Source organism: Aptenodytes patagonicus, chromosome 10 (assembly GCF_965638725.1).
Source record: "Aptenodytes patagonicus chromosome 10, bAptPat1.pri.cur, whole genome shotgun sequence".
Taxonomy (NCBI): domain Eukaryota; kingdom Metazoa; phylum Chordata; class Aves; order Sphenisciformes; family Spheniscidae; genus Aptenodytes; species Aptenodytes patagonicus.
Genome location: NC_134958.1, coordinates 21,488,661 through 21,515,560, shown reverse-complemented (window position 1 = coordinate 21,515,560; position 26,900 = coordinate 21,488,661). Strand labels below are relative to the sequence as shown.

At 38.7% G+C, this 26,900-nt stretch overlaps 1 protein-coding gene across 1 annotated transcript; it reads left to right on the top strand.

The window, feature by feature from the left end:
- On the top strand, positions 1–25,877 carry TSPAN3 (tetraspanin 3). The gene is made up of 7 exons (XM_076348465.1): positions 1–140; positions 13,950–14,141; positions 15,199–15,273; positions 18,998–19,099; positions 19,466–19,618; positions 19,904–19,987; positions 24,930–25,877. The coding sequence occupies exons 1-7, from the start codon at positions 78–80 to the stop codon at positions 25,020–25,022; spliced, it is 762 nt and encodes a 253-aa protein (XP_076204580.1). The 5' UTR covers positions 1–77; the 3' UTR covers positions 25,023–25,877.
- Positions 25,878–26,900: the final 1,023 nt, after the last annotated feature.

The following is a 26,900-nucleotide window of genomic DNA, read 5'->3' as shown; positions in this document are numbered from 1 at the left end:
GCCAGTGGCGGAGCGGAGCGGAGCGGAGGGGACCGCAGAGGAGCCGCGCGGCCGGAGGCTGAGGAGCGGCAGGCGCGATGGGGCAGTGCGGCATCACCTCCTCCAAAACCGTCCTAGTCTTCCTTAACCTTATCTTCTGGGTGAGCCCGGCGGCGGCTGGGGAGGGTCAGGGTCTCCGGGCGCGGGGCTGCCTCTCCCTCAGTCGTGTGGTGAGGGGAGGGCCCGGGCAGGCCGTGGCGCGAGGCCCGGCCCTGAGGGCTGAGGGCGCTGCGGGCCCGGGCCGGGCCGCTTCGTTTCGCCGCTGTCCGGTCCTCGCTCACGTACGGCAGCAGCTGGGAGCCCCCCGCGCCGCCTCGCCGGTTCAGTTTGTATTTAAACGCTTTCTGTTTAACAGGCGTCTTGGGCACCTTCGCGGGGACCTGTGTTTTAGCGGTGGGCGCAGTCCCTTCCCTCCCAGTCCACCCCCCCCCCCCTCCTTCTCCCCCCCGCCTCCAAGTTCGGTGGTGGATGAAGCTGAATCTGTTGCCTCAGTAGCCTGGCAATAAAGCTTTAACGAGCATTAGAGATCTTGAGGTAGAGACGCTTGTGTAATTGAATACAGCTTGAGTTGTCTTATTGAGGTTTTCAGGTCTCTGCCAGTTTAATTTTTGTAGAGGTGTTATGGCCATCTAGTTCTTGGTCTTCTACTTTAAGGGCGTCTGGCCCAAGTACTTAGAGGTAAGTATGGAACACCGATTTCTTCCTTGTATTTTTAACACAGAATTAGGAGATATATATGACTTAATAGTCCAAAAGCAAGTCTCACGTTTCACTTCTTCCAGTAACCATAGTTGCATCGTAGTATTTATGCATCGCTTAAACCTGCCACAACTATAGTTGTGCTGACAGTAAGACAAAAGCTTACCCGGGTTGGTGGAACAGTAGGTTGCTGTAAGCGACCTTGCTCAGGATGGATATACAGGCTGTAGCTTGGCATTATATTCACTGTAATAATTGGCCTGTCAAAACAACGTCATTCTAAATAAATGAAATCAAATTAAAGAATATTCTGTAGATTTTAAGAATTCTTTTTCTGCATTTAGCTACCGCATTTCTCATCCTCTAATCCCACCTCCAGGAACAGAAGATCTGTTGTCCCAGCTGTTCAAAGATTTCAGCATTGACAAAGTAATAGTGGGTAACAAGATATTAGAACATAAAAATGTAGCTATATATAGCTGTATCATTTAATATTGAAAGCCATATGAAATCTTAGAAATGTTACAGGATAAATGTTCTTGTCTAAATTTTTACAAAGGAATGCCTCTCATGGGTGCCTAAAAATGAATCATGGCCAGGGAAAATGCTTATCTGTGCAGTCTCATCAGCATTTGTGTATACAGCTGTTCAGAGAGATGAGCAGTAAATGTGAGGCATATTTGACTTTAAGTGGTGCATATCAGGAGTCTGTAATTTTGACTGAGATGCATAGGCTCCATTCTTTATCTTTGAAGTATTAGGTAGTTACATCAACCTTTTAGTACAGCTGTTTGTTTGGAATTTGCTTTGTTGGGTGTGGCTTATTGTTACAGGCATAGTTGCAAATGGCATTAAAAAAGCTATTTGATAGCTGCTACGTCATACTTAAAAGTTTTTGACTGGACATGTAGTTGTTGTGAGTTGCATTCTTGATGGCATCTTGAAGTAGATTTTTCTTTAGTTGCTGATACAAATTATGGTCTGTTTTGAATAAATGAACAAAAATTCTGTATGCAATTTCTCCCCCACACCAAAAGCTTAGTGATAGTTTTTCATATTTTATATATTTGAAAGGTATTGTTTGTTATTTGCTGCATTTAGGAATTTAGCTGCATGTTGAAATTTGCAATTATTCAGCTTAAACAATGGCAGGTACAAAATTATTTTGTGTAATGCTGAACCTAGCATTTTACGATTTTAATGACTTTTTTTTGAGACAAACTTAATATAAAATGGACAGATTGTATTTAGATAGGAAGTACTTTATGTCAAATTAAAATGTCACCAATCTTGTATTCTGTAAACCATCTCCATCCTAAGAAGTCAACTTGTGCTGATAGCTTTTTGGCAGATAGGTAACTGGGTTGCTTGTGCTGGAACAACCTTACTGCTCATCAGCCACGTGTAGAATGAGGCAGGCTTTCTAAAAGTGAGAATTACAAAAATCAATGTTTTTTCCTCTCTTTAGCAAGCTGTAGCCTAAAAATAGGAAATCTAGATACTTTCATCAAGTAGTACATCTTCACTTTTAAATGGCAAAAGAGAGAGAAGAATTCCAACTCTTGATCTAGCATGTTCCATTTGCTGACTGTGTATGTTAACATTTGGTGCCCATCTAGTTGACAATGTAACTGCTTCTGTGCTGTTACAGAAATGTTTTGCTTGTCATATGTATGTAGTTCCGATTTTGATAATTAGGTCATCCAGATTTCCACTGAGACTTGACAATAGATTACTACCTATAATTGGTCAAGTAACTATGAAACCTCTTTTAATTGCTTTTATAAATTTAATGTGTCTCTATAGGGTATCATACATATATATGTTAGGTATTATGATCATCATCATCTTCATGGTCATCTGTAGTAATAGCAAGTTGCTTCTGCATAGTTTGCTATCGAAAGTTCTGCAAGAGTAGCTGATCAAAGTGAGTTATAATTCCCCTCCCCCCCCCCCCCCCCCCCCCCGCCAACCATGGGTCTCATATTTGTGGGAGGATGTGAATGTTCAGAGTGCTTTGGTAGCTGTCTTATGAATGCGAGATGTTCAGGAAATTACCGCTTCTGCCGCTGAAGAAAAAGCAGAGATGTTTTTGTTATACTCTCTAGTCTAGAATGTAACTTCTTTTTAAAAAAATTCTTTCAAGCCTTCTGAAAAAGGCAGATCAGGCTTGCTGTGACAGGTCATAGCCATACCTACTCATTCATCATCTATGACTGCTGACTTTAATAACCCAAATTCCACTCAATTTGCCAGTGATTCTACAAGTTCATCTCCTTTTGGAAAGTCTTGTGCTACTTACTAAATTTTCTAGCTGACGCTATAAAAAAAATCATCTTGTTTCCATATAGTCTTGTGGAAACTTTCTTCAAGTCCTGTTAAATTCTATATTAACTGTACATTCCTACATGTTAATAATTACCTGGATTTTTATTTTTTTAAAAGAAAATGGCCTGCGGAAACTATGTTCCTCACAGCAGGACAGGTGCTAGTTTATCATATAGAAAGCTGGATGGACTTTATGCACCTCTCCAAGTTTTTGGTGTGGTACTTTGACGGTTTAGCTGAGTTGTATTTGCAGGGGTGTCAAGCATTGAGTACATCCACTGTAGACACGCATATTGCCTTAAAAACAAAGTACTGCAGGAAAATAGCATCATGAGTAGTAGCCATCAAGAGTAGCATGATATAGATCTTGCATGAAACACTTACTTGAATTTTGGGTATCTTGGCAAAGAGTGCTTAAGCTCAAAGGTACTTTACAAAGAAATGCATTGATAAGAAGCATCAGTTAAAACTTGCCCTTCTTAGAAAGATCGGAGGAATACAGATCAAATTAGTATGTTTCTTAGTGTTGTTACAAATTAGTTTTGGAGTAGATATGATAAATGGCAAAGGAAAAGCAGTCCTTCAGTGCTTAAGTTTGTACAAGATCTGTTTTGTTGACTAGTGACTTCATTTTCATTTAGATGATGCTAAGTCCTTTTCTTTAAGGAAGGGTATTGCGTAGGAAGTAGTTGTGATGTGAAAGACAATACATCTTAGAAATGAAATAATGAAACTTGTAGCACATACATTCTCAGAGATATTTTTGGTGGAGTGGAAATCCAACATTGATCGATCTGTCTGAGGATTTAGGATGTGGTGTGTTTTTTGGTTTGGGTTTTTTTTTTCAGTGGGGAAAGATTAGAATGACTGGTATGACAGGAAAACATTAAACTGTGGTCTTAAAGTTAAAATAGTAGTTGATAATCAGAAATATTTTTTGATATCTGGTGATGAAATGTTGAATATGACTAATTACAAATAAAAGATCATAAAGTATTTGAGAATAGCATGTTTTTAAAAAACAAACAACTTTTGTTGAAGTACAAGTCTGCATTGATTTGAAAGAGGAAGAAATAAATTTACCTGGAACAAATATCTGAAGAGTACTGTCAAATGTGTTTATTTTGTGAACTCTTAATTTAAGGCTTCATTGGGTGACTTGCATAATTCAGTTTGAAGAAATGAGATGGAGACAAAAATGCTAGGGAAATGTTTTCAGGCTTATGTTTAGGATATAGGATAGATGGATAAAATATTCAGAGACGCTTGTAGTCTTGCTTCAGAAAAGGGAGTCTGTCTATTTTATATTCCCGAAGAATATATGTGCTTTGACAGCCTGTTCTGCTAGAACAGTACCTAATATTCTGTGCTTGCTTTGAGTTTTTTTCTTCACCTCTGAAGAAAAAGCTGCTTCTTCACTGCTCCTTGAGAAAAGGAACTCTGCTTCTGCATTACTTTCAACTCAGTAGTTGCGAACTAACTTTTTAAGTTGCTCTTGCAATTATTTAACTGACTTGAAGTCACTAACTTTATAGTTCATTTGACTAAGCTATTATAAAACATTCTTTGGTATGATTGTTTAGAGAAATCTTAAGGCTTCAGTTTTGTACAGCACGAATGCTTTCTGCAATTCTGTGCTCACTTTACAACTTACACATGCTCACCACAGTACAGTAACCATAGTATTAGAAATTATGTAGTATTATCTTAAAGGAACTATCTGTGCTAGCCTTAGAAGGAGCTGTAGCTATCAATGTCTATGTAGTGTGTTATGGGTTTCTGGTATAAAAGAAGAAAGAAAATGCAGCAACAGGAAAATTCATTGAAATTTAGCAGTAGAAAGAAAAAGTAGAAAAGCAGAGCTCACTTCCTCTTGCACATAGGAATAAGCCAAGTAACTTTTCTGTTTTACTGGGAGCTTGAGAATTGTTTCTGATATGGACTTCAAAAGCTGGGGTAATGAAGAAACTTCTTGAGAGTTTTTGGTGATCAAAGACTATAATTGACAGATTATCCCAAAGGCTACCTATCAGGGATTACTTGACTGAAGCCTTTTTTGTCTTGAAAGACAGTCACTTCTGGATGTGAAAGTTGAATGTTTTGTGCTTCTGCTGCTATGGTAGTGAAGTGAGTGTGTTTGCAGGATTGTGTGACGGTTTGGAATCCTGTGCATTAAAGAAATTTGTGTTTTATAAAAAATTAGGATTTAAAACTCTGGAAGTGTTGTGCCTTCTCTGAGTGATTTCCCCCCCCCCCCCCCCCCCCCTCCACCTTACAATATTTGGACATGAATTTTCAGGTGGCAAACATGGGCCAGGCCCTGATTTTTGATAAGGCTTTGATTTGCTTTTAAGTAACATGGTAGTATCATTTATGTTTCTTTACAGGATGAGTTTCAAGTCTTTGCCTGAGACTTTTGGGGATTTTTTGCATCTGGTCTTGTACTTAAAAGTAGAGCTAATACCCAACAGAAGCAAAAACAACTTGCAAAGCTAAATGTGATATCTTTGAGTAGTACATGGAATTTGAAATATCGCTTTACCTGGTGAAGTAGCATGGAGTAATCATCATTGTTCTTGTGCAGGGCAAGGAATCTGGAAACAGTGGAGCACCAGGTCAAGTTACAACCCTGATGATTAAATAGGTGTAAAAGAGTGGCTATATTGTTAACATCTCTTCCAGTTTAAAAAAAAAAACCCAACCAAACCACAAAAAACCCTCAGCCTGCTGGTGCAATGCCTCTTGCAATTAGTGATACTTAAAATATGTGATGCCAAATACAAAAGCAGCCTAGCTCAGCCTTTTGCTTTAGCTGCAAAAGCATTTGAATTTGAGGTTTTTATGCATAGTGTTACGGAATTGAATTTGGCTAGTATAGACAAAGCAATCTGGCTTACTTGAATTTTACATGGCTTAATTAGAAATATTTTAAAGGCTTATAAAACAATGTTACAAAGTTGAATGGAATTGCTAGTTTTCTTCTCCCAGAGGATTTTGTAAGATAGCTGTAGCTCAGTGTTCCAGTTAAATTATTATTGATGAGAACAAAGTAGAAGAGGGTCAGGAAACCATTGGGTTCTAAGGTGGATGGGCCACCAATTTAAGGAAGTAGAGAAAATCATGTCAAGTATGGGTGTGTATTTGTTTCGGAGGGGAGTGGAGAGGGAGATACGGAGTAGTGAAGTGCTGAAAAGAATGTAAGAGAAGAAATAAACAGCAGAGATGTCCTATAGGGCCTTTGAAGTTAAAGCTGAGGAACTAATTTTGAAGGACAGAAAGCTAAAAGAAAAACTTGAAGAAGCAGATCAGGAAAACTCTATCTGACAGTAATCAGGCTATGAATACTCTAGTGTTGGAGAGAACTGAAAATGTTAGAGAAATACAGTAGAAGTCAAATAATGAAGTAGTGTGGAAAAAAAACTTTTTAGGATACTGTTCTAAGAAGCCCAAAAACTGGGTGGCAAACCACAATACCAGTGTCCCTGCTTATGGGTAGGAAATGTTCAGGGGTTGGTATGCATGGGGAAAAGTAACTGTTATGAAGAGTGAAACTGATATAACTGTAGACCCTCAAAAATCTCTCCTGGAATGTATGGGGGGTTTTAAACTAAAAAAAAACCCACATTTACATCAGACTAGAAAGGCAGTGAGAACAAAGATACACTGAAGTTTAACATAAGGAAAGCAATACATAGGTTGGGAAGATAATCCTAGGACAGGATCCAGGCAGAAAAGGTGAGGGACTGTTAGTGTGGAAGATTTTTTTCTTACTTTTTTTTTGCTGCTTTTTATCAAAGATGATGCAGATGGTCTGTCTGAATATACCTTAGGTGTATTTTACAATCCCAGTCTTGAAAGATGTTTTAGTAGTGGAATGACCAATAGTTGGGTTTAGAGTGGTATCTGTATTACTACCAAAATTTACCAATCAGCAATGGTAAAGTTGGCAGTAGTAGGAATCTATAAGTAGATACCCTTACCAAAAAGGTGAAATATTCTTCTTACCTAATTGGACATCAGGTGTAAGTGTTTTCTCCTAACATATAATACTTTGCTGCTATGTTCACTATCTTGTTCAGAGAGTATGTTTTTTTCTTAAAACAGTGAATAAAATGCAGATACTAAAGGGACAAATACTGTTCTTTGGCCTAGTTAATTGAAAGAGTACAAAAAAACCCCTCAAAACCTCTTTTTTGTGGATTCTATTGTGGTCCCAAAGTGAAGAAAATTCAATAGCAAGGTAAACAGCAAAAATAACATGAAGGACAATGCTTTGTAAAGATACAAAATCTTTGGACAAGTTTTCATCAGATCTGTTTGGGAGCAACATTAGTAGGGTATTATAAGGAAGCATTAGTTTGTAAATGGAGCTGCAGTATCCATGGTTGATAAATTATCAACAGAACAAGTAGTTTAAATGTCTTACCAGTCATCTTCTTAGCTAGCCAACACTTTAGCTTTAAACTGCTGCAGTGTGTGAGCATTATTGAAAAGATGAAAACAGTTCTTGGTATGTGTTTGCAGCCTACTTAGAAAAAAACAAACAACCCACCCCCACAAACAAACAAAAAAACCCCACCTACAATAACAAAGAAACCAAACCGGAAACTGTTTCAAGGTGCATCTAGACAGCCTGTAGCCTTGTATACCTCAGTGCATGTGAAAGGTGAAAGCTGACTTTGTGAAACAGACATGGGCTTAAGAGGCCGTACTACACCAGCCCAAAGATCAGGGGGGGAAGCTTACTCAGTCTGAGAACCCCAAATTTTAAATATGCTTTCCTATAATGCTTTGAGTGATGTTTATTATTGCATGTATCATTGTGTCATTAGATCTTCCAGTTTTCCCTACAGTTCTTTGCATACTTGTTCGGCTTTTAATAACTCCTTGGAGGCCCATACCAAAGCAATACCAAGCTTTTTCTGAACTATAAGAGGTCTATGTATTTTTAAATTTTTCCTCTGATGAAAAGGATGTCTAATTGTTCAAGCCTTTTGCAACAAACTGTCTTCATTGACTGTACTTGTCTTGGCAGTCTTTTTAAAGGTTAATTCATCCTAAAATAAGAGTATGCCATTTCAGGTTCAGTACTACAAGTTAGATGCAAACAACTCTAAAAGGATGTGTGAATGCTGAATAACCAGTCATCTCCCTAGAGTGTGCGTGTGACCTGGCACAGATTCAGGAGCTGCTGCTATCTCTGTTCAGAGCCTTGAGCAGATTAAGTTTGAGAATTCTTCCTTCAAGCCCTGTTTATCAAAGACTTATTTGAACTGTGCACAGTTCATATGTTTGGCTTCCATTTAATGATGGAAAATGCAAGATTGTAAATGGGGTAGCTTTTTATTGAAATGTCTTTGACTTGAGCAAGTTCACACTTTGCAGATTTACTGTTTACTCTGCCAGATAATAAGCATTGAGATTTGGATTATTTTATGATTTTTTTTCTTAGTTATTCTTGTGTCTTTACTTGTGATACAGATTTCAGTTTCTCTAGATGATTCCCTTTTTGAGAAGCAAATGGTTTAAGTGCATGGTACTGGTTTGGGATTTTGTTTTTTTCTTTTAAAAAGCACATGTTCAACTTTATTCTTGGGTTGCAGCAGGTAATAAATGTGCATTTAACTGGTGCAGCACTGATCAATGTAGGTTACATACTTTGTATAGGTAGAACTAGCTCTTTGTCTTTATCTGTTGTCACAGTATTTATGCTTTATTTACATTAACATATAACATGGTACTATGGAGGTGAAACAAAACCCAGTTGTGCTGAGGACCAGTTATTGAAACTACTGAGTTGTGGGGAGGGAGGAAGGACCTCAGGCTAGTCTGGTCCCATTGACTGAACACCTGTTAGCAGTTAGCACAGTAAATGCACTCATCTTCTGGTTTAGCTTCATCCAAAGTGAGTCCTGTTATACACTCCTAAGACTATTCAGTGATGCAAACACGAAGTTCGTAAGTTAAAATCGTCAGAAGATGAGCAAAAAGATTGCTTCAAAAGCACTTACCTAATCCCAGCTAAAATGCTGATTTAGAAACCTCCCCCCTTCCTGGTTTAGAGTAGGCTGAAGAAAACACTAAGCATCACATGGTTGTGATGTGAAAGGAAAAGGGAAGGCATTTGAAACTTGTTTTCCTGTAAACTGACTGGGTAGTGTTGCTGTTTTCATTGTTCTGTGGTGGACTAGGTATTGTACCTGTTCAAAAATAACGTTTAAACTGATAAACAGGAAAGGATTTTAAATCTTCATAGGCATCTTTGCTTTCAGGACTTCCCCCCCGCCCCCTGAAGATTACTTGTTGAACTGATTCAGAAGAAGAGATAGCAGTAATTTTTAAGGGTATGGTCACTTCATCAAGCAGAGGCAATGTCTTTATCTTCAACTTCCTCATTATTCTAGTGCAAGGTTTATAGAGATATGAATGCACACTGCTGTTCCCAAAATTCTGTAGCTTCTTCCACAGAAACACCAGTTCCACAACCTTCTTTAGAAGCAAAACTTAAGGCCAAATGCTGTCATGGCTGATTAGTCATTATAGAACCATGTGTTCTATAGGATTTAGTGAAGTCTTCAGACCAGGCTGCTTTAATCTGAGAAGTTTAAAGAAAAATCTGTCTTTCCAATAGTCATTACAAAATATTATTTTTTTAAGAAGCACGGAGTATGGCTTTTTTTAGCTATACTTGTCAGACTCATCTTGTCTGGCATAATACTGGAAGAGCAAAGTTTCTTAAAATGCATATGATTCTTGAAGTAGGGTAGGAAAACTAAAACCTGTAGATAATCTCGGGTTTTTTTAAAGGTTAAACTTTTTTGTTTCAAATATGCTCACAGAATGGATTGGGTTGGAAGGGACCTTGAAGATCATCTAGTTCCAACCCCCCTGCCATGGGCAGGGACACCTTCCACTAGACCAGGTTGCTCAAAGCCCCATCCAACCTGGCCTTGAACACTTCCAGGGATGGGGCATCCACAGCTTCTCTGGGCAACCTGTTCCAGTGCCTCACCGCCCTCATAGTGAGGAATTTCTTCCTTATATCTAATCTAAATCTACCCTCTTTCAGTTTAAAGCCATTGCCCCATGTCCTATCACTACATGCCCTTGTAGAAAGTCCCTCTCCAGCTTTCTTGTAGGTCCCCTTCAGGTACTGGAAGGCTGCTATAAGGTCTCCCTGGAGCTTTCTTTTCTCCAGGCTGAACAACCCCAACTCTCTCACATGTCTTCACAGGAGGGGTGCTCCAGCCCTCTGATCATCTGCATGGCCCTCCTCTGGACTCGCTCCAACAGGTCCATGTCCTTCTTGGGTTGGGGGCCCCAGAGGTGAATGCATTACTCCAGGTGGGGTCTCCCGAGAGCGGAGTAGAGGGGGAGAATCACTTCTCTTGACCTGCTGGTCATGCTTCTTTTGATGCAGCCCAGGATACGGTTGGCTTTCTGGGCTGCGAGCGCACATTGCTGGGTCATGTTGAGCTTCTCATTGACCAAAACCCCCAAGTCCTCCTCCTCAGGGCTGCTCTCAATCCATTTTCTGCCCAGCCTGTATTTGTGCTTGGGATTGCCCTGATCCGTGTGCAGGACCTTGCACTTGGCCTTGTTGAACTTCATGAGGTTCGCACGGGCCCACCTGTTTAGCCTGTCAGGGTCCCTCTGGATGGCATCCCTTCCCTCCAGCGTGTTGACTGCACCACACAGCCTGGTGTCAATGGCAAACTTGCTGAGGGTGCTCTGAATCCCACTGTCCATGTCTCCAACAAAGATGTTAAACAGTGCCGGTCCCAATACCAACCCCTGAGGAACACCACTTGTTTCTGGTCTCCACTTGGACATGAAGCTGTTGACCGCAACTCTTTGAGTGCAACCATCCAGCCAATTCTTTATCCACCGGGTGGTCCATCCGTCAAATCCATGTCTCTCCAATTTAGAGACAAGGATGTCACGCGGGACGGTGTCAAATGCTTTGCACAAGTCCAGGTAGGTGACCTTAGTTGCTCTTCCGTTATCCACCAATGCTGTAACCCTGTCGTAGAAGGCCACCAAATTTGTCAGGCACGATTTGCCCTTAGTGAAGCCATGTTGGCTGACACAGTCACCTCCTTATTTTCCATGTGCCTTAGCATAGCTTCCAGGAGGATCTGCTCCATGATCTTCCCAGGCACAGAGGTGAGACTGACCGGCCTGTAGTTCCCTGGGTCTTCCTTTTTTCCCTTTTTAAAAATGGGGGTTATGTTTCCCCTTTTCCAGTCAGTGGGAACTTCATCGGACTGCCGCGACTTCTCAAATACGATGGATAGTGGCTTAGCAACTTCATCCACCAGTTCCTTCAGGACCTGCGGATGCATCTCATCAGGTCCCATGGACTTGTGCACCTTCAGGTGCCTTAGATGGTCTCAAACCTGATGTTTTCCTACAGTGGGCAGTTCTTCATTCTCCCAGTCCCTGCCTTTGCCTTCTTCGGCTTGGGCGGTGAGGCTCGAGCACTTGCCGGTGAAGACCGAGGCAAAAAAGTCATTGAGTGCCTCAGCCTTCTCCATATCCCGGGTAACTAGGTCTCCTTTTTCCTTCCGGAGAGGGCTCACATTCTCCCTAGTCTTCCTTTTATCACCAGTGTACTCATAGAATCTTTTCTTGTTGCCCTTGACGTCCCTGGCCAGATTTAATTCCATCAGGGCTTTAGCTTTCCTAACCCAATCCCTGGCTGCTTGGACAATTTCTCTGTATTCCTTCCAGGCTACCTGTCCTTGCTTCCACCCTCTGTAGGCTTCCTTTTTGTGTTGGAGTTTGTCCAGGAGCTCCTTGTTCATCCATGCAGGCCTCCTGGCGTTTTTGCCTGGCTTCCTCTTTGTTGGGATGCATCGCTCCTGAGCTTGGAGGAGGTGATCCTTGAATATTACCCAGCTTTCTTGGGCCCCTCTTCCCTCCAGGGCTTTATCCCATGGTACTCCACCAAGCTGAAGAGGCCAAAGTCTGCTCTCCTGAAGTCCAGGGTAGTGAGCTTGCTGTGCGCTCTCCTTGGTGCCCTAAGGATCTTGAACACCACCATTTCATGGTCACTGCAGCCATATTCTTTAAATGTATGTGCTCATGCAGTTTATGAACCAGATTTTTCTTAGAAAAGAAGGAAGCCACTTAAATTTCACACGAGAGAAGGACAAAGGGGCTTCTCTTGTTCTGTGCCACACTGAGCAGGTTGCCCAGGGAAGCTGTGGAATCTTCATCCTTAGATTTTCAAGACTTAGACCAGGTTGCTCAAGGCTTTGTCAGAATTCATTGTTGACTCTGCTTTGAGCAGGAAATAGGACTAAATGATCTCCTGAGGTCCCTCCTGGCCTGAATTATTAATTGACTCTTTGATTCTACAATAGCATGACCCAGTCTTGTAGTATTATAGCTACTGGAACTAGCTATACGTGTGTCTGTCTGCCCTCCTCTTCACTGTGCAGGGATAGGGGTAGTTACAAGGCCACTCAGTGGGAATGGAGGGCTGGAGGCAGCCTGCAGTGTTCTTCCTCAGATCAGAACTGAAGTGTGTAATATTCCAGTTGAGTGAACTCTTGTGTCCGGAGTATGGATGGGAGTGTCCCCATTACAATACCCTTTACAGCAAAATGAAATTCCCTAGATCATAGCTTAGTCATTGCATCTTTTGAGTGGATTGTTTTAGCTTAGCTTTGTATTGGGATACCAGAAAAGTGTGTCATGAAATATTCAAATTATATTGTGTCCATAATTGCAAATTGATTGAATATAAACGTTTCATTTTAATATATAGCAGGACTGTTTCATTCTGCGGCAAGTGCGAAGACAGTTATGAAAGATGTTTGTAAAGCAAAAATTGATTAAGGCCTCTTTATTTTGAAATAGATGTATGTTAGCTGGCTCCTCAAGCAACAGCTGTCTGTCCTTCACTAGGTCTGCTCAGCTTAAAGTTAATGAAGGTATTGATGTGTTGGGATCCCTGTAACTATAAGGGAGGTAAGGTCATACCAGATTGATGTAAGTGCTTTGTCTTAGTGTTTTAAATCTATATAGTGGCAAATCCATCCTACAGGTCTTATCTGCAGTAACTTTAAGTGGTTTTTTGTTTGTTTAATAAAGACCATTTTGTACAATGATCCTTTAAAAGAGAACATCTTTTAAAAACTGGAAAATTTTGTAGTATGTGTCTCTAGGTATTTGGTTCTGTCTTTTAATAATTGGTGTTTTATATTTGTTCCTACCTGCTTTGTTGGTTAGAATCAGATTTTCCAGTGCTGTGAACGCTTCAGAAAGGCTGTTGTTTCTAGCAGTTCATCTTTCCCTAGCAGAGGTTAAAGTATGCAATGTGCCTATCTGTTCTGTTCTAATATTAAATCATAGGTAGTAATCAGCAAAATGGAAGCATAAGTAGTAGGTAAATAATGGCAGATAAAAGAACTGCATACCTGTTCTGAGAAGCTGTTGAATAGCAAATAACTTGCTGCTTGAATGGGGTGGAATCCTGTTCTCAAAAGTATGAGACAGTTTGTGAATGTTAGCCTATGTAGAAAGTGTAGTTCACAGCATGGAAAGGAAGTATTTGAGAACAGGGAGCAAGATTTTAGTGTTCATAGCATGGTTACCCTCATTTCTTGACTACGTGCCTCAGAAGACTTCCATAGTGTAGTCAAAACTAAATTTGCCTAGATCAAATGTAGTTTGAAAACTACTGGCTAGCTTCCATTTGAGATGTTCCTAATAAACATATGCTATAACCTAGCAAAGATGTCTGTTTAAAAAACCCCTAACTTCTGAGGAAGACTGCTTTATGGTGTTTGATAAAATAATTGTTGCCAACTAGCCTTGCTGAAAGGAGGGTTTGGTGTTCAAAGAAATTTACCATGTTATTGTGTCTATTGTAGGCAGCAGCAGGTATACTGTGCTACGTGGGAGCCTATGTGTTCATCACATATGATGACTATGATCACTTCTTTGAAGATGTCTACACACTAATTCCAGCAGTTATTATCATAGCTGTGGGAACACTTCTTTTTATTATTGGACTTATTGGGTGCTGTGCCACAATTCGAGAAAGTCGCTGTGGGCTTGCTACGGTAAGTTGCAGAGCTTTTATATGATGGTGTTTGTCTGTTGTATATTTGGCTGCCTTCCCTTTTAATAGACTTCTAAAATATTTTAAAGTTTGTTCTAATCTTATTTTATGGCCTTAAATGTTTTCCCCTTATATTTTGTTATGAACATCTTATTTCAATTTTCTGTTCTGAATAATGGTGTTAAATTAGCCAGTTCTGGCAGCAGAAGCCTTTTCAGTTTTACCTTTTTTAGAACTGTGGTCATCTCATTAAACAAATGTAAAACCATATGATTAAGTCATAACAGTTTTTAAATCTCCCTTTTAGCTGTTGTGGTTGAAAAGCTGAAATTGGACAGAGAAAGGTGATCCAGGAGCCTTCTCATTTTAAGTATCATGCATCAGGGTTAACTGAGGGTTGTTATGATGCCTAAATATTTTTCTTTATGGCTTAATTTGGACACTTTGTTTGCAGTATTTTATGCTATGTGTTTCCAAGCATTTTAACTGTAATTTCTGCTTGATAATTAGGTAGAAGAGAAGAGAGGCCAGTATTTAAACTGTCCCCACAGGGTTTTTTTGGTTTTTTGTTGGATGCTGTGTAGACTTCTTAACAGTTTATTTTAAAAGTGCTCTTAAATATACCAAGACAAATGCATAGCTTGCTGTCTCTGTCAGTTGTTACAGGGCTTAATCCAAAGAAATTTCCCTTAGCCCATCTACCACTCTTAGTAATAGCCTGGGTAGCTTCTTTGATGTGACGTTCCTATTTATCTAACAGAAAGAAGATTGAAAGAAACACTTGATTAAAGCACTTCAGTATGGTGTTTTCAGTCCTAATGATCAGCACTTGCCTGGCTGAGCAGCTTCTTATTACTTGGTAAAGCTATGAACGCTAAAGCTTCTTGAATGAAGTTAATTCTGGGCTCATTTGGTCAGATTAATTGCCTGCTTTAAGTTATCTGTTAAATCAAAACCTTACCTGAAAAATTACTTTAAATAGCAAAATCTATATGGAGACTTTCAGAAAGTAAATGGGTAAAACTATTTGCGCAAACACTCTTGACTGTATTTTACAGTTTGTGATCATCCTGCTCTTGGTTTTTATCACTGAAGTTGTGGTGGTGGTTCTTGGATACATTTACAGAGCAAAGGTAATAACTTCTCAATTTCAGTAAATGTTTTGTTGTGAACTGTGACTAAAATAGAGTTGTAGTCTTTACTGCATTTCATTCTGTAGAACTTTTAATGAGTATTTGTTAAGGGAATAAAACCAAACCTCTAAGTGGGTTAATTTGAGATACCAATATCTTAAAATTTAGAACATCAATAATCAAAGTAAAGCAGAAAGTTTTCTCGTAGGCAAAAAACTAGCTGGAATATATCATTAACAGTTGAACAGCAGAGGGGAGTAATGGTAATTGGTACGTTTCCATTTTCCAGATGGTCTTCTAATTTATTTATGCTTTGACTTTGTGAATGATTTAGGTTACACAATATTTGAATGTAGGGCATATTGTTTTGATATACAATAACTTAAATATTGTCTTGTGTTTTGGTATATAAACTAGCACTGCCTCATAATAAAATCAAATAGCTTGAATTTGTCAATGTATACTGTCTAGCTTTATACAGGTGGTTGAGAAGGGTTATGGCTAAAGCAATTATGACTTCTCCCACTGTTTGTTTAATGGAAGTTAAGAAACAGGACCAGAAAAATGAAATTGTGTTTCTACCAGCATAATGTGTGGCAGAAATATACCACATGGTATTAGAGATACCACAATGTAGCTTGAAGAAAAGAATTTTCTAACTTGCACAGTTTCACTGGCTTTTATGTCTGCATCTAAACTTTGCCAAAAAAATAACAGAAAAGGCATTTTTAGCTGTGACAGGTAGTATGATCGCATTATAGGACACTCCAGTGATGTCTTAATAGCAAGCTGAACTACAACACCTTTCTTTGGCCTTCTGTGTTTATATAAACAACACGGGTCTTACTAGTTCAGTATTTTCTCCTTCTTGCTTTCTCCTGCTATCCTGGAAGAACCAGTGAGACAACCATCAAGTAAACCAAGCAAAAACTCTAGATTTTTGCAAGGGAAGGCTGCCTTGAGTAAGCAGCTAACAGGAAGACCCTGAACTATGCATTATAAATCTGGCTTAATAACAGTTAGAATAGATTGCGTCAACAGAAATGCTTTATCAGCGGTGCTTAAATTCAGGATATATTTTTCTCATGTTCTACATTTGATTTCTGGTATCTTGGCAGTACACTGAGAAGATCATTTGGGACTCTGAAGCTTGTAGTGGAAGTAGTCCTTGGAAGCAGCTGAGGAAAGCAGTACCATTCCTGGAGAATGGGAAACATGTTGAGTTCTTACATGCTAACTTGAATGGTTGCCTTCTGCTCTAATACTTGCAGAGGTGTAGTGTATTACAGTATAGTTATTCAGGAATTACTGTGGATCTGCTCTGGACTAAGCTGTGGTCACCTTATTTGCTTCTGTGTTCCAGTCTTAAAATGGCTTGCTCTTTTCTAGTTAACAGCATTCCGAGCAGACAAAAGCACATGCATACATCTTTCTTCCCTAGCCCATCTGGAATTACACACTTGAAACACTTGAAAATTGGATTTGAATTGCGTGTTCCTGTTGCCTCTCATTTTTGTCTTGCTACTATACAGTTTCACAGCTGTAGGTAATGCAGGGTCAGAGCTTGGAGGAAGAGGAAGGTAGTCTTTTTGGTGGCAGTATGGTTTTACGTTAAGCCATTTGTGGGAGTCAGTATTTGAAAACTAAATCTTAAATCTTTTGAAAGGATGGCAGTTTTCTACTACACTGCTGTACTTAGCATCTTAAACTATTGTTTTCAAGTGCAACAGGAGTGTCAGAAATAACTTAAATTTATTACCAGTGAACTGGGAGGTGAAATCTGCTTAGATTTCTGATTATTTTTGCCAGGATAAATAAGGCAGCTCTGTGCTTTGCTAATTCTGTTCTGTTGTTTCTGATATGGCATGTATAGATCTGTGGGGGTTGTTTTTGTTTTAAAAAGGCACCTTAATCGTGTTAGATTTACTTTACTGTTAAGTGTACAAACTTCTAAACAAAACTTTACAAACAAAAGGAAAGATTGAAGTCATGGCAGTTAGTCTCACTTGGTACCAACAGTTTTGATGAACAAGTATAATGTCTCAAGAAAGTGGTATTGTGCCCTTTTAAGTTGATAAAATGACTGATCTTAAAATCACTTAATTTTCCAACATGCCTCTAAACCTGCATGTGTGGATCCAATTCAGACTCCTACTCCTTCAGAGCAACGTGAAGCATGCCTAGGTCATATTGTGATAGACTGACCTGCTGCAGAATCTGCTAGCATTGGTCCTTATCAGTAAAAATAAGGTTTTTAGTAAATGGCAGCAGGGATTAAACAGGCTGTTGGTTGAGGACTTACTGATTTTTTTTTTTTCCCCTGGGTGGAGTAGTTCACTCTTTTCATTTTTCATAAAACCTGCCAGTTAGCTAGAGCTAGTGACTTCTGTTTGTATTGTATGTAATTTGCATGGCTTTCAGGCATAATGTTGCCCTAGTTGAACCATAAACTAAATGATACACAAGCAAGCACTGAAATAAATGATTTTAAAACCTATATGACAAATTGGACAGCTGTTTAGTTACATGAATCAGAGTTGTAAATTGCATCAGTTAAATCATCAAACAATTGATTTTAAGCTAGTCTGAAACAAGTTGCCTGTGCAGGCTAAATTGACTTTTACTCATATCTGTCTTGATACAGATTTACTTGTGAAGATAACCAGCATTCTTGGGTGGGGGGGAAGGAAGCTTGTGCTATTGCTGCAGAAAATTCTTCCATTAAAGCATTTAAGGGAATGATGTGTTGGCAAGACCTTCCTACTGTAACTTGCAAATATAAAGAATATGTATGCTTAGTTAATGCTCAGCCCTAAGATCACATTCCTTGCACATAATTCCTGTTGAATGTGATAGAAAAAATCAATTCAGAGCTAATCTTACTGTTGTACAAATGTTTAGCTACACCAAACTTTCTGTGCATTTAAGTAACAGTTTACAGTGAAACATTACTTAAAAGGTTCTAGTAAGATTTCCTCCAAAATGGGCACTGTAAGACGCCTTTTTGGGGGACAAATGATGATTCTTGGGTAGCATCCATTTCTAACACATGTACTTGACAGCATCTTTAGCAGCTTGACTCATCTGCAGTAGCTTTAGGAGCTATTCCAGTATCTGTTGCTATGTACAACATACTGCCATCAACATTTCTCAGGAAGTGTGGGGGGACTGGGACTGAACAGAGAGTTTGGTCACTGTAGGGTAGAATAGTCAGCCAAAAGACCTCATCTTTGAGAATTTACCTGTGCTTCAATCAGAATGGGAAGAGCAGGTGGTATGACTTACTCATATCCTTGTTGTCCCAAAGGGAACGAGTTAACCCAGATGGTTATACTGGTTTTGGTTTGGAACTTTGAAGGAGGAGTAGGAAGTCAAAAGGTGAATGCATGCCCTTATGGAGAGCCCTTAACTTCATGGAATGTCTGCCACAGTGTCGTACTAAAAGCAATTTCCTTTCTGAGATCCATTGCAAAGCTACTTTGTCTAAAATCTTATGGAAGATAGCTGCTTGGTTTTTTCTTGTCCATTAGCTGCAAGCTAGCAACATCTTTGAAAAAGTCAAGTTAGAATTTTAAGAAGCTGTACCACCAAAGTATGCTGATTTCAGATGATAGGGAGTTACCTTGGTTTCCTGAATTGCTATATTAGAAGTGAAATAATTTTACCTAGACCTGTACTACTTCTGTTGGTGTGCTAATGCAGATGCTTTCCTAATACTTCACAGGTGGAGGATGAAGTTGATGACAGCATTCAGAAAGTATACAATGGATACAATGGGACAAATCCTGATGCAGCCAGTCGTGCTATTGACTATGTACAGAGGCAGGTGAGACAGTGAGACACATGGGAACTTTTCAGTCCTTTCTGTCCTTAAAACACAGATGCTGTGTTGCTCCGCTACTTGTGTAGCATGTCTTCCTCAATTCTGACAAATTAGGAAACAGCTGATTGGTCAATAAATAGCTTAACTCGGTTAAAATTAGTAGAATTATGACACTGTTGATGGGGAGATGCACTTTGTGTAATTGGCTATCTACGAATCAGTGTTTGGATTCAAATATTTAGTACTTAGGTATTCTGCAATGGAACATAATCTTAATATGCTTGTGTTCTTGGTATTGTAACTAGAATTGCTCTTATCCCACTTCTTGACTGATAAACACATTGGCTCTTTACCTGTATGATTTTTCAGTTGCGTTGCTGTGGGATCCATAACTATTCAGACTGGGAGAAAACTGTCTGGTTCAAACAAACTAAAAATAACAGTGTGCCGCTTAGCTGTTGCAAAGCAGCCCTCAGCAACTGTACTGGCAGTTTGACCCGCCCAATGGACCTTTATTCTGAGGTAAGACAGCCGAAGTATGAACTTATGTAGCCACGTGCTTTTGCTGACAATAATTTAATTTTCTTTTGTGAAGTCTTGGGTGTATTTGCATTAACAGGAAATAAACATGGTTTCTAGAGGGGGGAAAAAATCTCTCCTTTTTTCATCTGTGATATAGTAAGTAATGACTTTTTTTAGTGTTTGGATTATCTTTCTGCACAGTTTGCTTTTGGGGTGGTTTGGGTTTTTTGGTGTATGTCTAAATGTGGTTGCCAGATGGATATATAATAAGTCTACTTGCTTCAGGGGTGCGAGGCTCTGGTTGTAAAGAAGCTTCAAGAGATCATGATGTATGTCATCTGGGCAGCACTAGCATTTGCTGCTATTCAGGTAAGAGAATATTCTTTAGCTGTAAACTTTTTCTCAGAGGAAATTCTAAACTGCTGTCCAGGTTATTACGGGTATGCACAGGATGATAACAGCCTTAGTCCCTACTTGGTTTGAGGGATAAATGAACATCAGTCAAAAGGATCTAAACACTTTAAGACAGAACTTCTCAACCATGCATGGTCTAAAAACTACTGCTATGTGGATGTATATTGTATTAGATTTGCAGATAGCTGAACAGTCAATGTTACATGCAGTAATCTACTAGAATGTAAACAGTAAATTATTTCTTGAAAGCTAATTATCTAAGCGTTAAGTGTCATGAATGTGCTCTGATGGCATTTAACACTTGAAGAATTTGCATAGTATTTAATTTCCAACTTTAAAACAGATAGCTTATACTTCATGCCATTTTAGAGGTATATCAGCTTAACTATGCTTCATGGCATACAAATAATGTCAGGACCACCCAGGAGATACGCCAGGGTTTTTGATAGCATACTCTGCTCTTGTTCAACTGAGCTTTGCATTGTCTTGAAGATTTCTTGGTTCCTGGACTTAAGCAAAAAAGAGGTTCTAAACTGGAGACCCTGCCAACCTAAAATTGAGCACAGGCTGTCTCCTACATGAACCTTAATTGTTACAGTTACCCTGGTCATAAAGTAGCTGAGGAAATAGTCTAATGTGTATCTCAGTATTTATGTAGATTTTTTTAAAAGACTAGGACTGTCTTCTAAACATGTCTGTAAAATTGGAATTTTGAATGCTCATCAATGTGGCAGGCTAAGTACATTAATCACACTTTTTTCAGACTGTGCCGATGTTATGGCCTCTGAGAAATGTAGTACATATATTGAATCCCAAGAGACTTGAAAACTAATTTCAAAGTTACTTCTGTGCCCTTAATAGCATTTGAATTCAGAAAACATCGTACCTGTTGAGTCAGGCTGTTTAGGCGCTTTTGTTTTCAAAAGCAGCTTTTGAGCTGGATTGTATGTTTGAAGGTAAATGATCTTTTGCAAACAGACTTGTGAAAATATGGTTAAATTTCTATTTCACTGCTACAAGGATATACTCATAGTTAATACTGTGTACAGTAATATTGTTGAACTGTCCAGAACCAGATTACTTCACCTATGGAACTTTAAATTTGGTGAGATCTGTGCACAGTCCTCTGAAGGAAGGTATTTTTTTAATTGCTGTTCTTAAAGTTTTAACTGTTAAAGCAATATTTAGTCTGCTTGAACACTGAAACATATTTGTGTAATGTAAATTAATGTATTTACCATGACCATGGTTACTATGGCAGATTTTTTATGTAGGAAAAAAAAATGTATGTTATGAGGCTAGGTGCGCTGAATCCTAAGAGGAGGCATTATTCCTAGTTTTGGAGTTTGCAAGTTGACTAATGGATCCGCCCCAAAATGCAGCACAGTTATAATCCTCTGGGATTGGGCCAGAATTTCTGATGTGTGCTTGCAATGGAAATGTGGCTGCTTGCATCCTTCTGTTATTCCTGGCTGATCAATTCTAAGCAAGCATGTTAGTTGTATCCCTTCTGCAGTGGGTGCTCTTTGATTTGCCTCCACATGTCAGTAATCAAGCTATTGGCAGAAAGTACATATTGTCTAAATAGTTTGTCAAGAAAATAAGAATATCAGAGAAATTTCTTTGCTAGTGCTGCAGTATTTTGAGATCTCTTTGCTTAAAGTTAAAACAAGCTACACGATACCTGTTTAGAAAATAAAGATAAATATAGAATACAGGGTGTTGGGAATACCCTTGAAATTTCTGTCTAGTAATATTCACTGAGTGGTAATCACATTTAAGTCTATCAGAGGTCATATTCTTGTATCTTTGCTCCACAGTTGAAATGGTTGTAAAGTCACATGTTTTAAAATGACATTAGTTTCAATCAAGTTGATACTAAACAGTATTCAAACTGTTCTATTACTTATCTCCTGAAACTTATGACATAAGTTGTGACATCCTCTTATTTGTAATACAGAATTTCAGTATGTGCTTAGCCTGATTCTCAGCAAAATAGTCTGTGGGCTAATTGAAATGGAGATAAGAATGTAAACCTCAGCAAATGGCCTGTAACTTAGGTCATGTCCTGTAAACTTAGAGGAGTAATTATGTTTTTCTTACCTTTTGGTAAATTTTACTACCTTTCCTATACTCGCTGCATAGAGTCCCCTCCGAACAGATTATTTCATTTGTTATGCAATAAAGTTGTCCAAAGTTCATTGGACAATAGCTTACAGTGAACAAGTTTAGCCTTCAGTGTTTTCTTTAAAATGAAAAGACTGAGAAGAGGCGAATTTTTGCAGGGCTTGGAATTTGTGGAAAACTTAGTCTTTTCTGCATAGAAGTAATATTTGGTATGTTCATGTTTCAGTTCCATGGGGATCTTCCAGTGTGCAATAGTTCCCTGGTCTCAACCACAGTGACAGCATAGAACTATTAATAAATAGGAGGCAAACTGAAGGGAGCAAAGTCATTGCAGTGCAGTAGGCTTGCTGCTTGATTAGCTGCAGAGTTCATTCTTAAAGATGGCTTTTGTAGTTAGTGATCACTGAGCTTGGCATATGTATATACAGCTAGTGAGCTTTTTTGTACAAAAAAAAAAGCAAATTGGTTTGAAAGATCAGATATAATTACTGCTAGCAGGCAAATTAAAAAAAAATATTTAATGGAAACAAACTAAACTTTCTGACTGTGGGAGATGTCTACACTTTTCTGAAAGTTGAAGAAGAGGGGGGATGCATGGATCCTTCCTCAACAGACTTCTAAAATATTTTTGTCCACTCTAAGTAGCAACTGAAGAGAAACAGAATCAAATGCCTTAGAAAAGGTTTTAGAGGGGCTAGCATATTTTTTAAAATGACGTAATAAATCATTTCTGTAGAAAAAGTTGAAATATGGGAGTTACTTCTGTGTTTACAGTGAATTCTATAAATATGCTCGGTGGCCTCCTAAAGGATATAAATGGTTTAAATAGTAACTTAGAAGTTGATTACATGAGGTTTTATTATAGTACCTGATTGTTTCAGATTTTACACAACTCTGTATAAATTGAATGTCTTGAGTGAGTCATTGAACAGGATTATCTTCGTGTGAGTAACTGTAAATGTGATGGAACTACTTTTATTTATTTGACATACATGGTGAGAATGAATTATAGCAAAAGACTAAAGGAGGTCTGCAGCACACTTCATTTTATCCTTGTTTTGAACAGGGAAGAAGATGCAGTTTTTGTAATTGCAGGCTGTGAGCCTTCTTCAGAGTTCTGTTGCCACTGGCGACTACCATAAAATCTCCATTTTACAACTCTAACTTAAGGGGTTTTTTAATTGTGGATATTACCTCCTCACTTAGAAGGGCTGTGTCCATGAAGAGTCATTCTCTCATGTAACTGTTTTTTCTCTTACTCTGACATGAATATAACAACCTGAGCAACCTGATCGAGTTGAAGATGTCCCTGCTTATTGCAGGGGGGTTGGACTAGGTGACCTTTAAAGGTCCCTTCCAACCCAAACCGTTCTATGATAACATATGTTTGGGAGTTGGTCTGTGAACTGAAACTACCCAAGTACTCATGGAAAGTGAAGAAAGGTGCTGTTTTTACCAACAGGCTGAAGTACCATACCCTAGGTTACTCTCCATATGCTTTTTTGAACCTAAGCTGGTTTCTGCTATATATCCAAAGCAGATAATGCACTCCAGACAAAGAATATTATTAATCTTTACAGCTTGTTTCTTTCCAGGAAATTAAAAGCTCATACTAGAATTTCATCATGCCTCTTTTTATTCACTGCTTCTTTGGACTTCGGATTTTTAAAACATTCTCTCTTCAGTCTTTCAGCAGACTGAAGTACTATGTTGCATGTACGATCATTTAGTTTTAAAACTTGTTACACATGTGATGTTTGCATCAGACTTTTTATTAAAAAAAGTAATTCTCCTTTTGTCCCAGTCCTGTGTGTTCACTGGGTTTTTGCTGTGTCAATGAAGAAGCTTTACACTTGGTTGTCTGCTCACCCATTTCATTCTTGTTTGCTTTCTGTTCAAGGGGTTTTTGGGATGGCTGGGTAATGCTTTATAATCCAGAGCTATGACAGGAGCCTCTTGAAATATTTGCATCTGTGAATAAACTTCTAAGCATATGATCAAATCAATATAATCTCTTACTTTACTAGAAGCTATTGCCAATTACTATAGACCATAGAACATAACGCTATACCTGAGTTTTTTAGTAGGTACAGTCTTATTCTACCTTCAATAAACGTGCAACATCTGTAAAATATCATGCCCTACATCCCTGATTATGTTCATCTGATTTAAGTCTTCTAAATCTATACAGGGTGATCATACCCTAAATTCCTGGCAAACTTGCCAGCACAGTCATGGTACTGTGAATTTTAACAGCAGGAAAATGTCTAAAAGTGAATAACTCACATTGGACTTAAGCTTTCTAATATGACATTTCAACAGAGATTGAGCATTTGAAAGATACTTCAGCAGTGGAGTAGGTTCATAAAACTCTAAAGTTTTGCTCTTTCTTATCATAGCAATTAGAGGCTAATGCATTTGAATGTCACTTTGATTTTTCATACTAGATACAATATCTAAAAATCAGCAACTTTCATAAAAAAATTAGTAATTTCTTCCATCTGAATTATTGAGGCAGAATACAAGTGGCTGACCAAAAAAACTTTTGTTAAAGATGTCCGAGACAGTCTTGCAAGAAAGTAAGGCTGGAGTTTGTGGCCCTCGCTTTTTGCAGCAGGAAACAAAGCTTTTTCAAGGACGGTGCATTTGTTGTCGTTTACCTTATGGACAGTTACAGTCTTGTGAAGCATGCTGACAATTTCTGTGCTGAGGTTAAATCTCTTGAAGTACCTTCTTTGTACTCAGCTTGTCTTCTTTTTTTCCTCCATAGCTTCTGGGCATGCTGTGTGCCTGTATAGTACTATGTAGGAGGAGTCGGGATCCTGCCTACGAACTTCTCATCACTGGCGGAACCTATGCCTAGAAGAGAATGCGAACATGCAGTTCAATCTTATCTCACTTCTGTGGAAGGTGAATGGGCCAGGTCTACTGCAATAGCTTTCTTGCCCTAAGCATAGTCAAAGCACACCTTTCACAGAGGAGGACAGCCGTACTGTATACTGGTGACGGGCAAAACAACTCAGCTTTACACACACCCATATAATTACCTGTGACTTTCACTGTTTTAGCCAGCTATTCATGTATCTAAATGTTTTAGTATACTAGTAAACTTTCTAATTTCAGAACCATTTGCAAGTTAAGTGTAATTTGGTTGATATGAAAGTCAAAGGATGTGTGCCTATTTTGGTAGATTACCTCTAAGCATTAACTGGCTGATTCTTGCATATAGAGAGAGCATTTCTTAAACCTTCACTACATGGAACTTTTTTGGCCAAAGTTGTACAAAGGAAGCCAGCTGTTATTTAATTTGAGGGAAAAAAGATTTTAATCCTGCCCCTCACCAGTGTCACTTTTTAAAAAACACTTAAGTGAAGTCCAGTACACTTTATATATAAAATTGTAAAAAAAAAAACCTAACCAAAACTTTAGGATCATGTGACTGCAGTTTTGACCTTCAGAGATCAAATCTTTCAAACGTTAGTGGTTTAAAATATAAGCTGGCTTTTCAGGAGTATAATGTATGCACTACTGTTCTATAATGAAATATCATTTTTCTATGAAGAGCGGTTTTATGTGTTGAGTGAACTGTTAGACTGTAGATCTTAAATTGGTTTGGAAACAATGTAGCCATGTAGAGTAGCAAAGTACTATGTGAAAGTGATCTCAACTGTAAATAGTAAACCTGATTAAATAAATCTCTGTATATCCTCCCTATAAACATGACTTGTTTTCTGTTTAAGACTCCAGTGTATTTGTTCAAATAGAGTCCTGGTGTGCTAGAAGCATAGGCTTTAGTACGAAAGCACCAGTTCTAAGCGGCTTCACTTCGATAGATCTGTATTTAAGGTTTGGTGGAAGCTTGATTGTATCATATTCTTTTTATTTGAAACAGTACTAGAGAAATACAGCACAACAAACTTGGTTGAACTTGGTGGAAAATTAACATCTTCTGAATATAATTAAGGAAGAATCTGTTGCCTCTCTGTTGCAGGGGGTGAATAGCCATACTATAACTGCTGTATGTTAATTATGCACTAATGTGTCTTATGTTATTCAGATGCTTAGTCATTGCTCTGCTTTCCATGGCTTCAGTTGCCTCATTCTTTGCAGAAGCCAGGGATGTTCAGAATTTCTACCAGCTGCTTATGTGCTTTATCATGCAAAGTAGACATGCTCAACCAAACTGACATCAACATAATATTCTCAAATACCCAAAGAAACATCACTCAGGAAAAGATAATGTGTAGTCTGTTGTTAAGGCCAATATATCTTGTGGGGGATTGAAGTTTCTTAGAGTTGTTACACTGCTGTAGAAGTATACTATTGGAATTCTATATTAATTTCTAAAGGTGGGTTTCAGATGATATGCCTTTGGGGCTTAGATTTTCATTCTTAGTGCACTATGTGGCTTAACCTGAAAGGCCTTCTGGGACTCTGGTAGCAAGTCTGCTAACATAACCTACTATCAGAAGGTGTTAATGAATTTAAGGATTACCTGCATCATGTTGTATTGCATATTGTACATATGCTTGGTAGGATCCTGGACTAATAAGATCGAGATGACCCTGGCTTGTAAGAATCAGACTAGGGGAGGTTTTAAAACAGACTTCTGTGTTGCACAAAACAGCTAAGGATGCTTCAAAAAGTAGTCAGCTCTTACTAGCAACAAGGCAGAAATAAGCTCCGCAGTCAAGAGTCTGAACATATCCTCTTTGAAGTAGGGATAGTTATGGAGACATTA

What these genes read in the sequence shown, in the direction of transcription:
- TSPAN3 (XM_076348465.1), top strand. Translation starts at nt 78, where the DNA reads ATGGGGCAGTGCGGCATCACCTCCTCCAAAACCGTCCTAGTCTTCCTT. An exon ending in GATACATTTACAGAGCAAAG is followed by an intron (nt 15,274 to 18,997) that starts GTAATAACTTCT and finishes AATACTTCACAG; the next exon opens with GTGGAGGATGAAGTTGATGA. An exon ending in TTGACTATGTACAGAGGCAG is followed by an intron (nt 19,100 to 19,465) that starts GTGAGACAGTGA and finishes ATGATTTTTCAG; the next exon opens with TTGCGTTGCTGTGGGATCCA.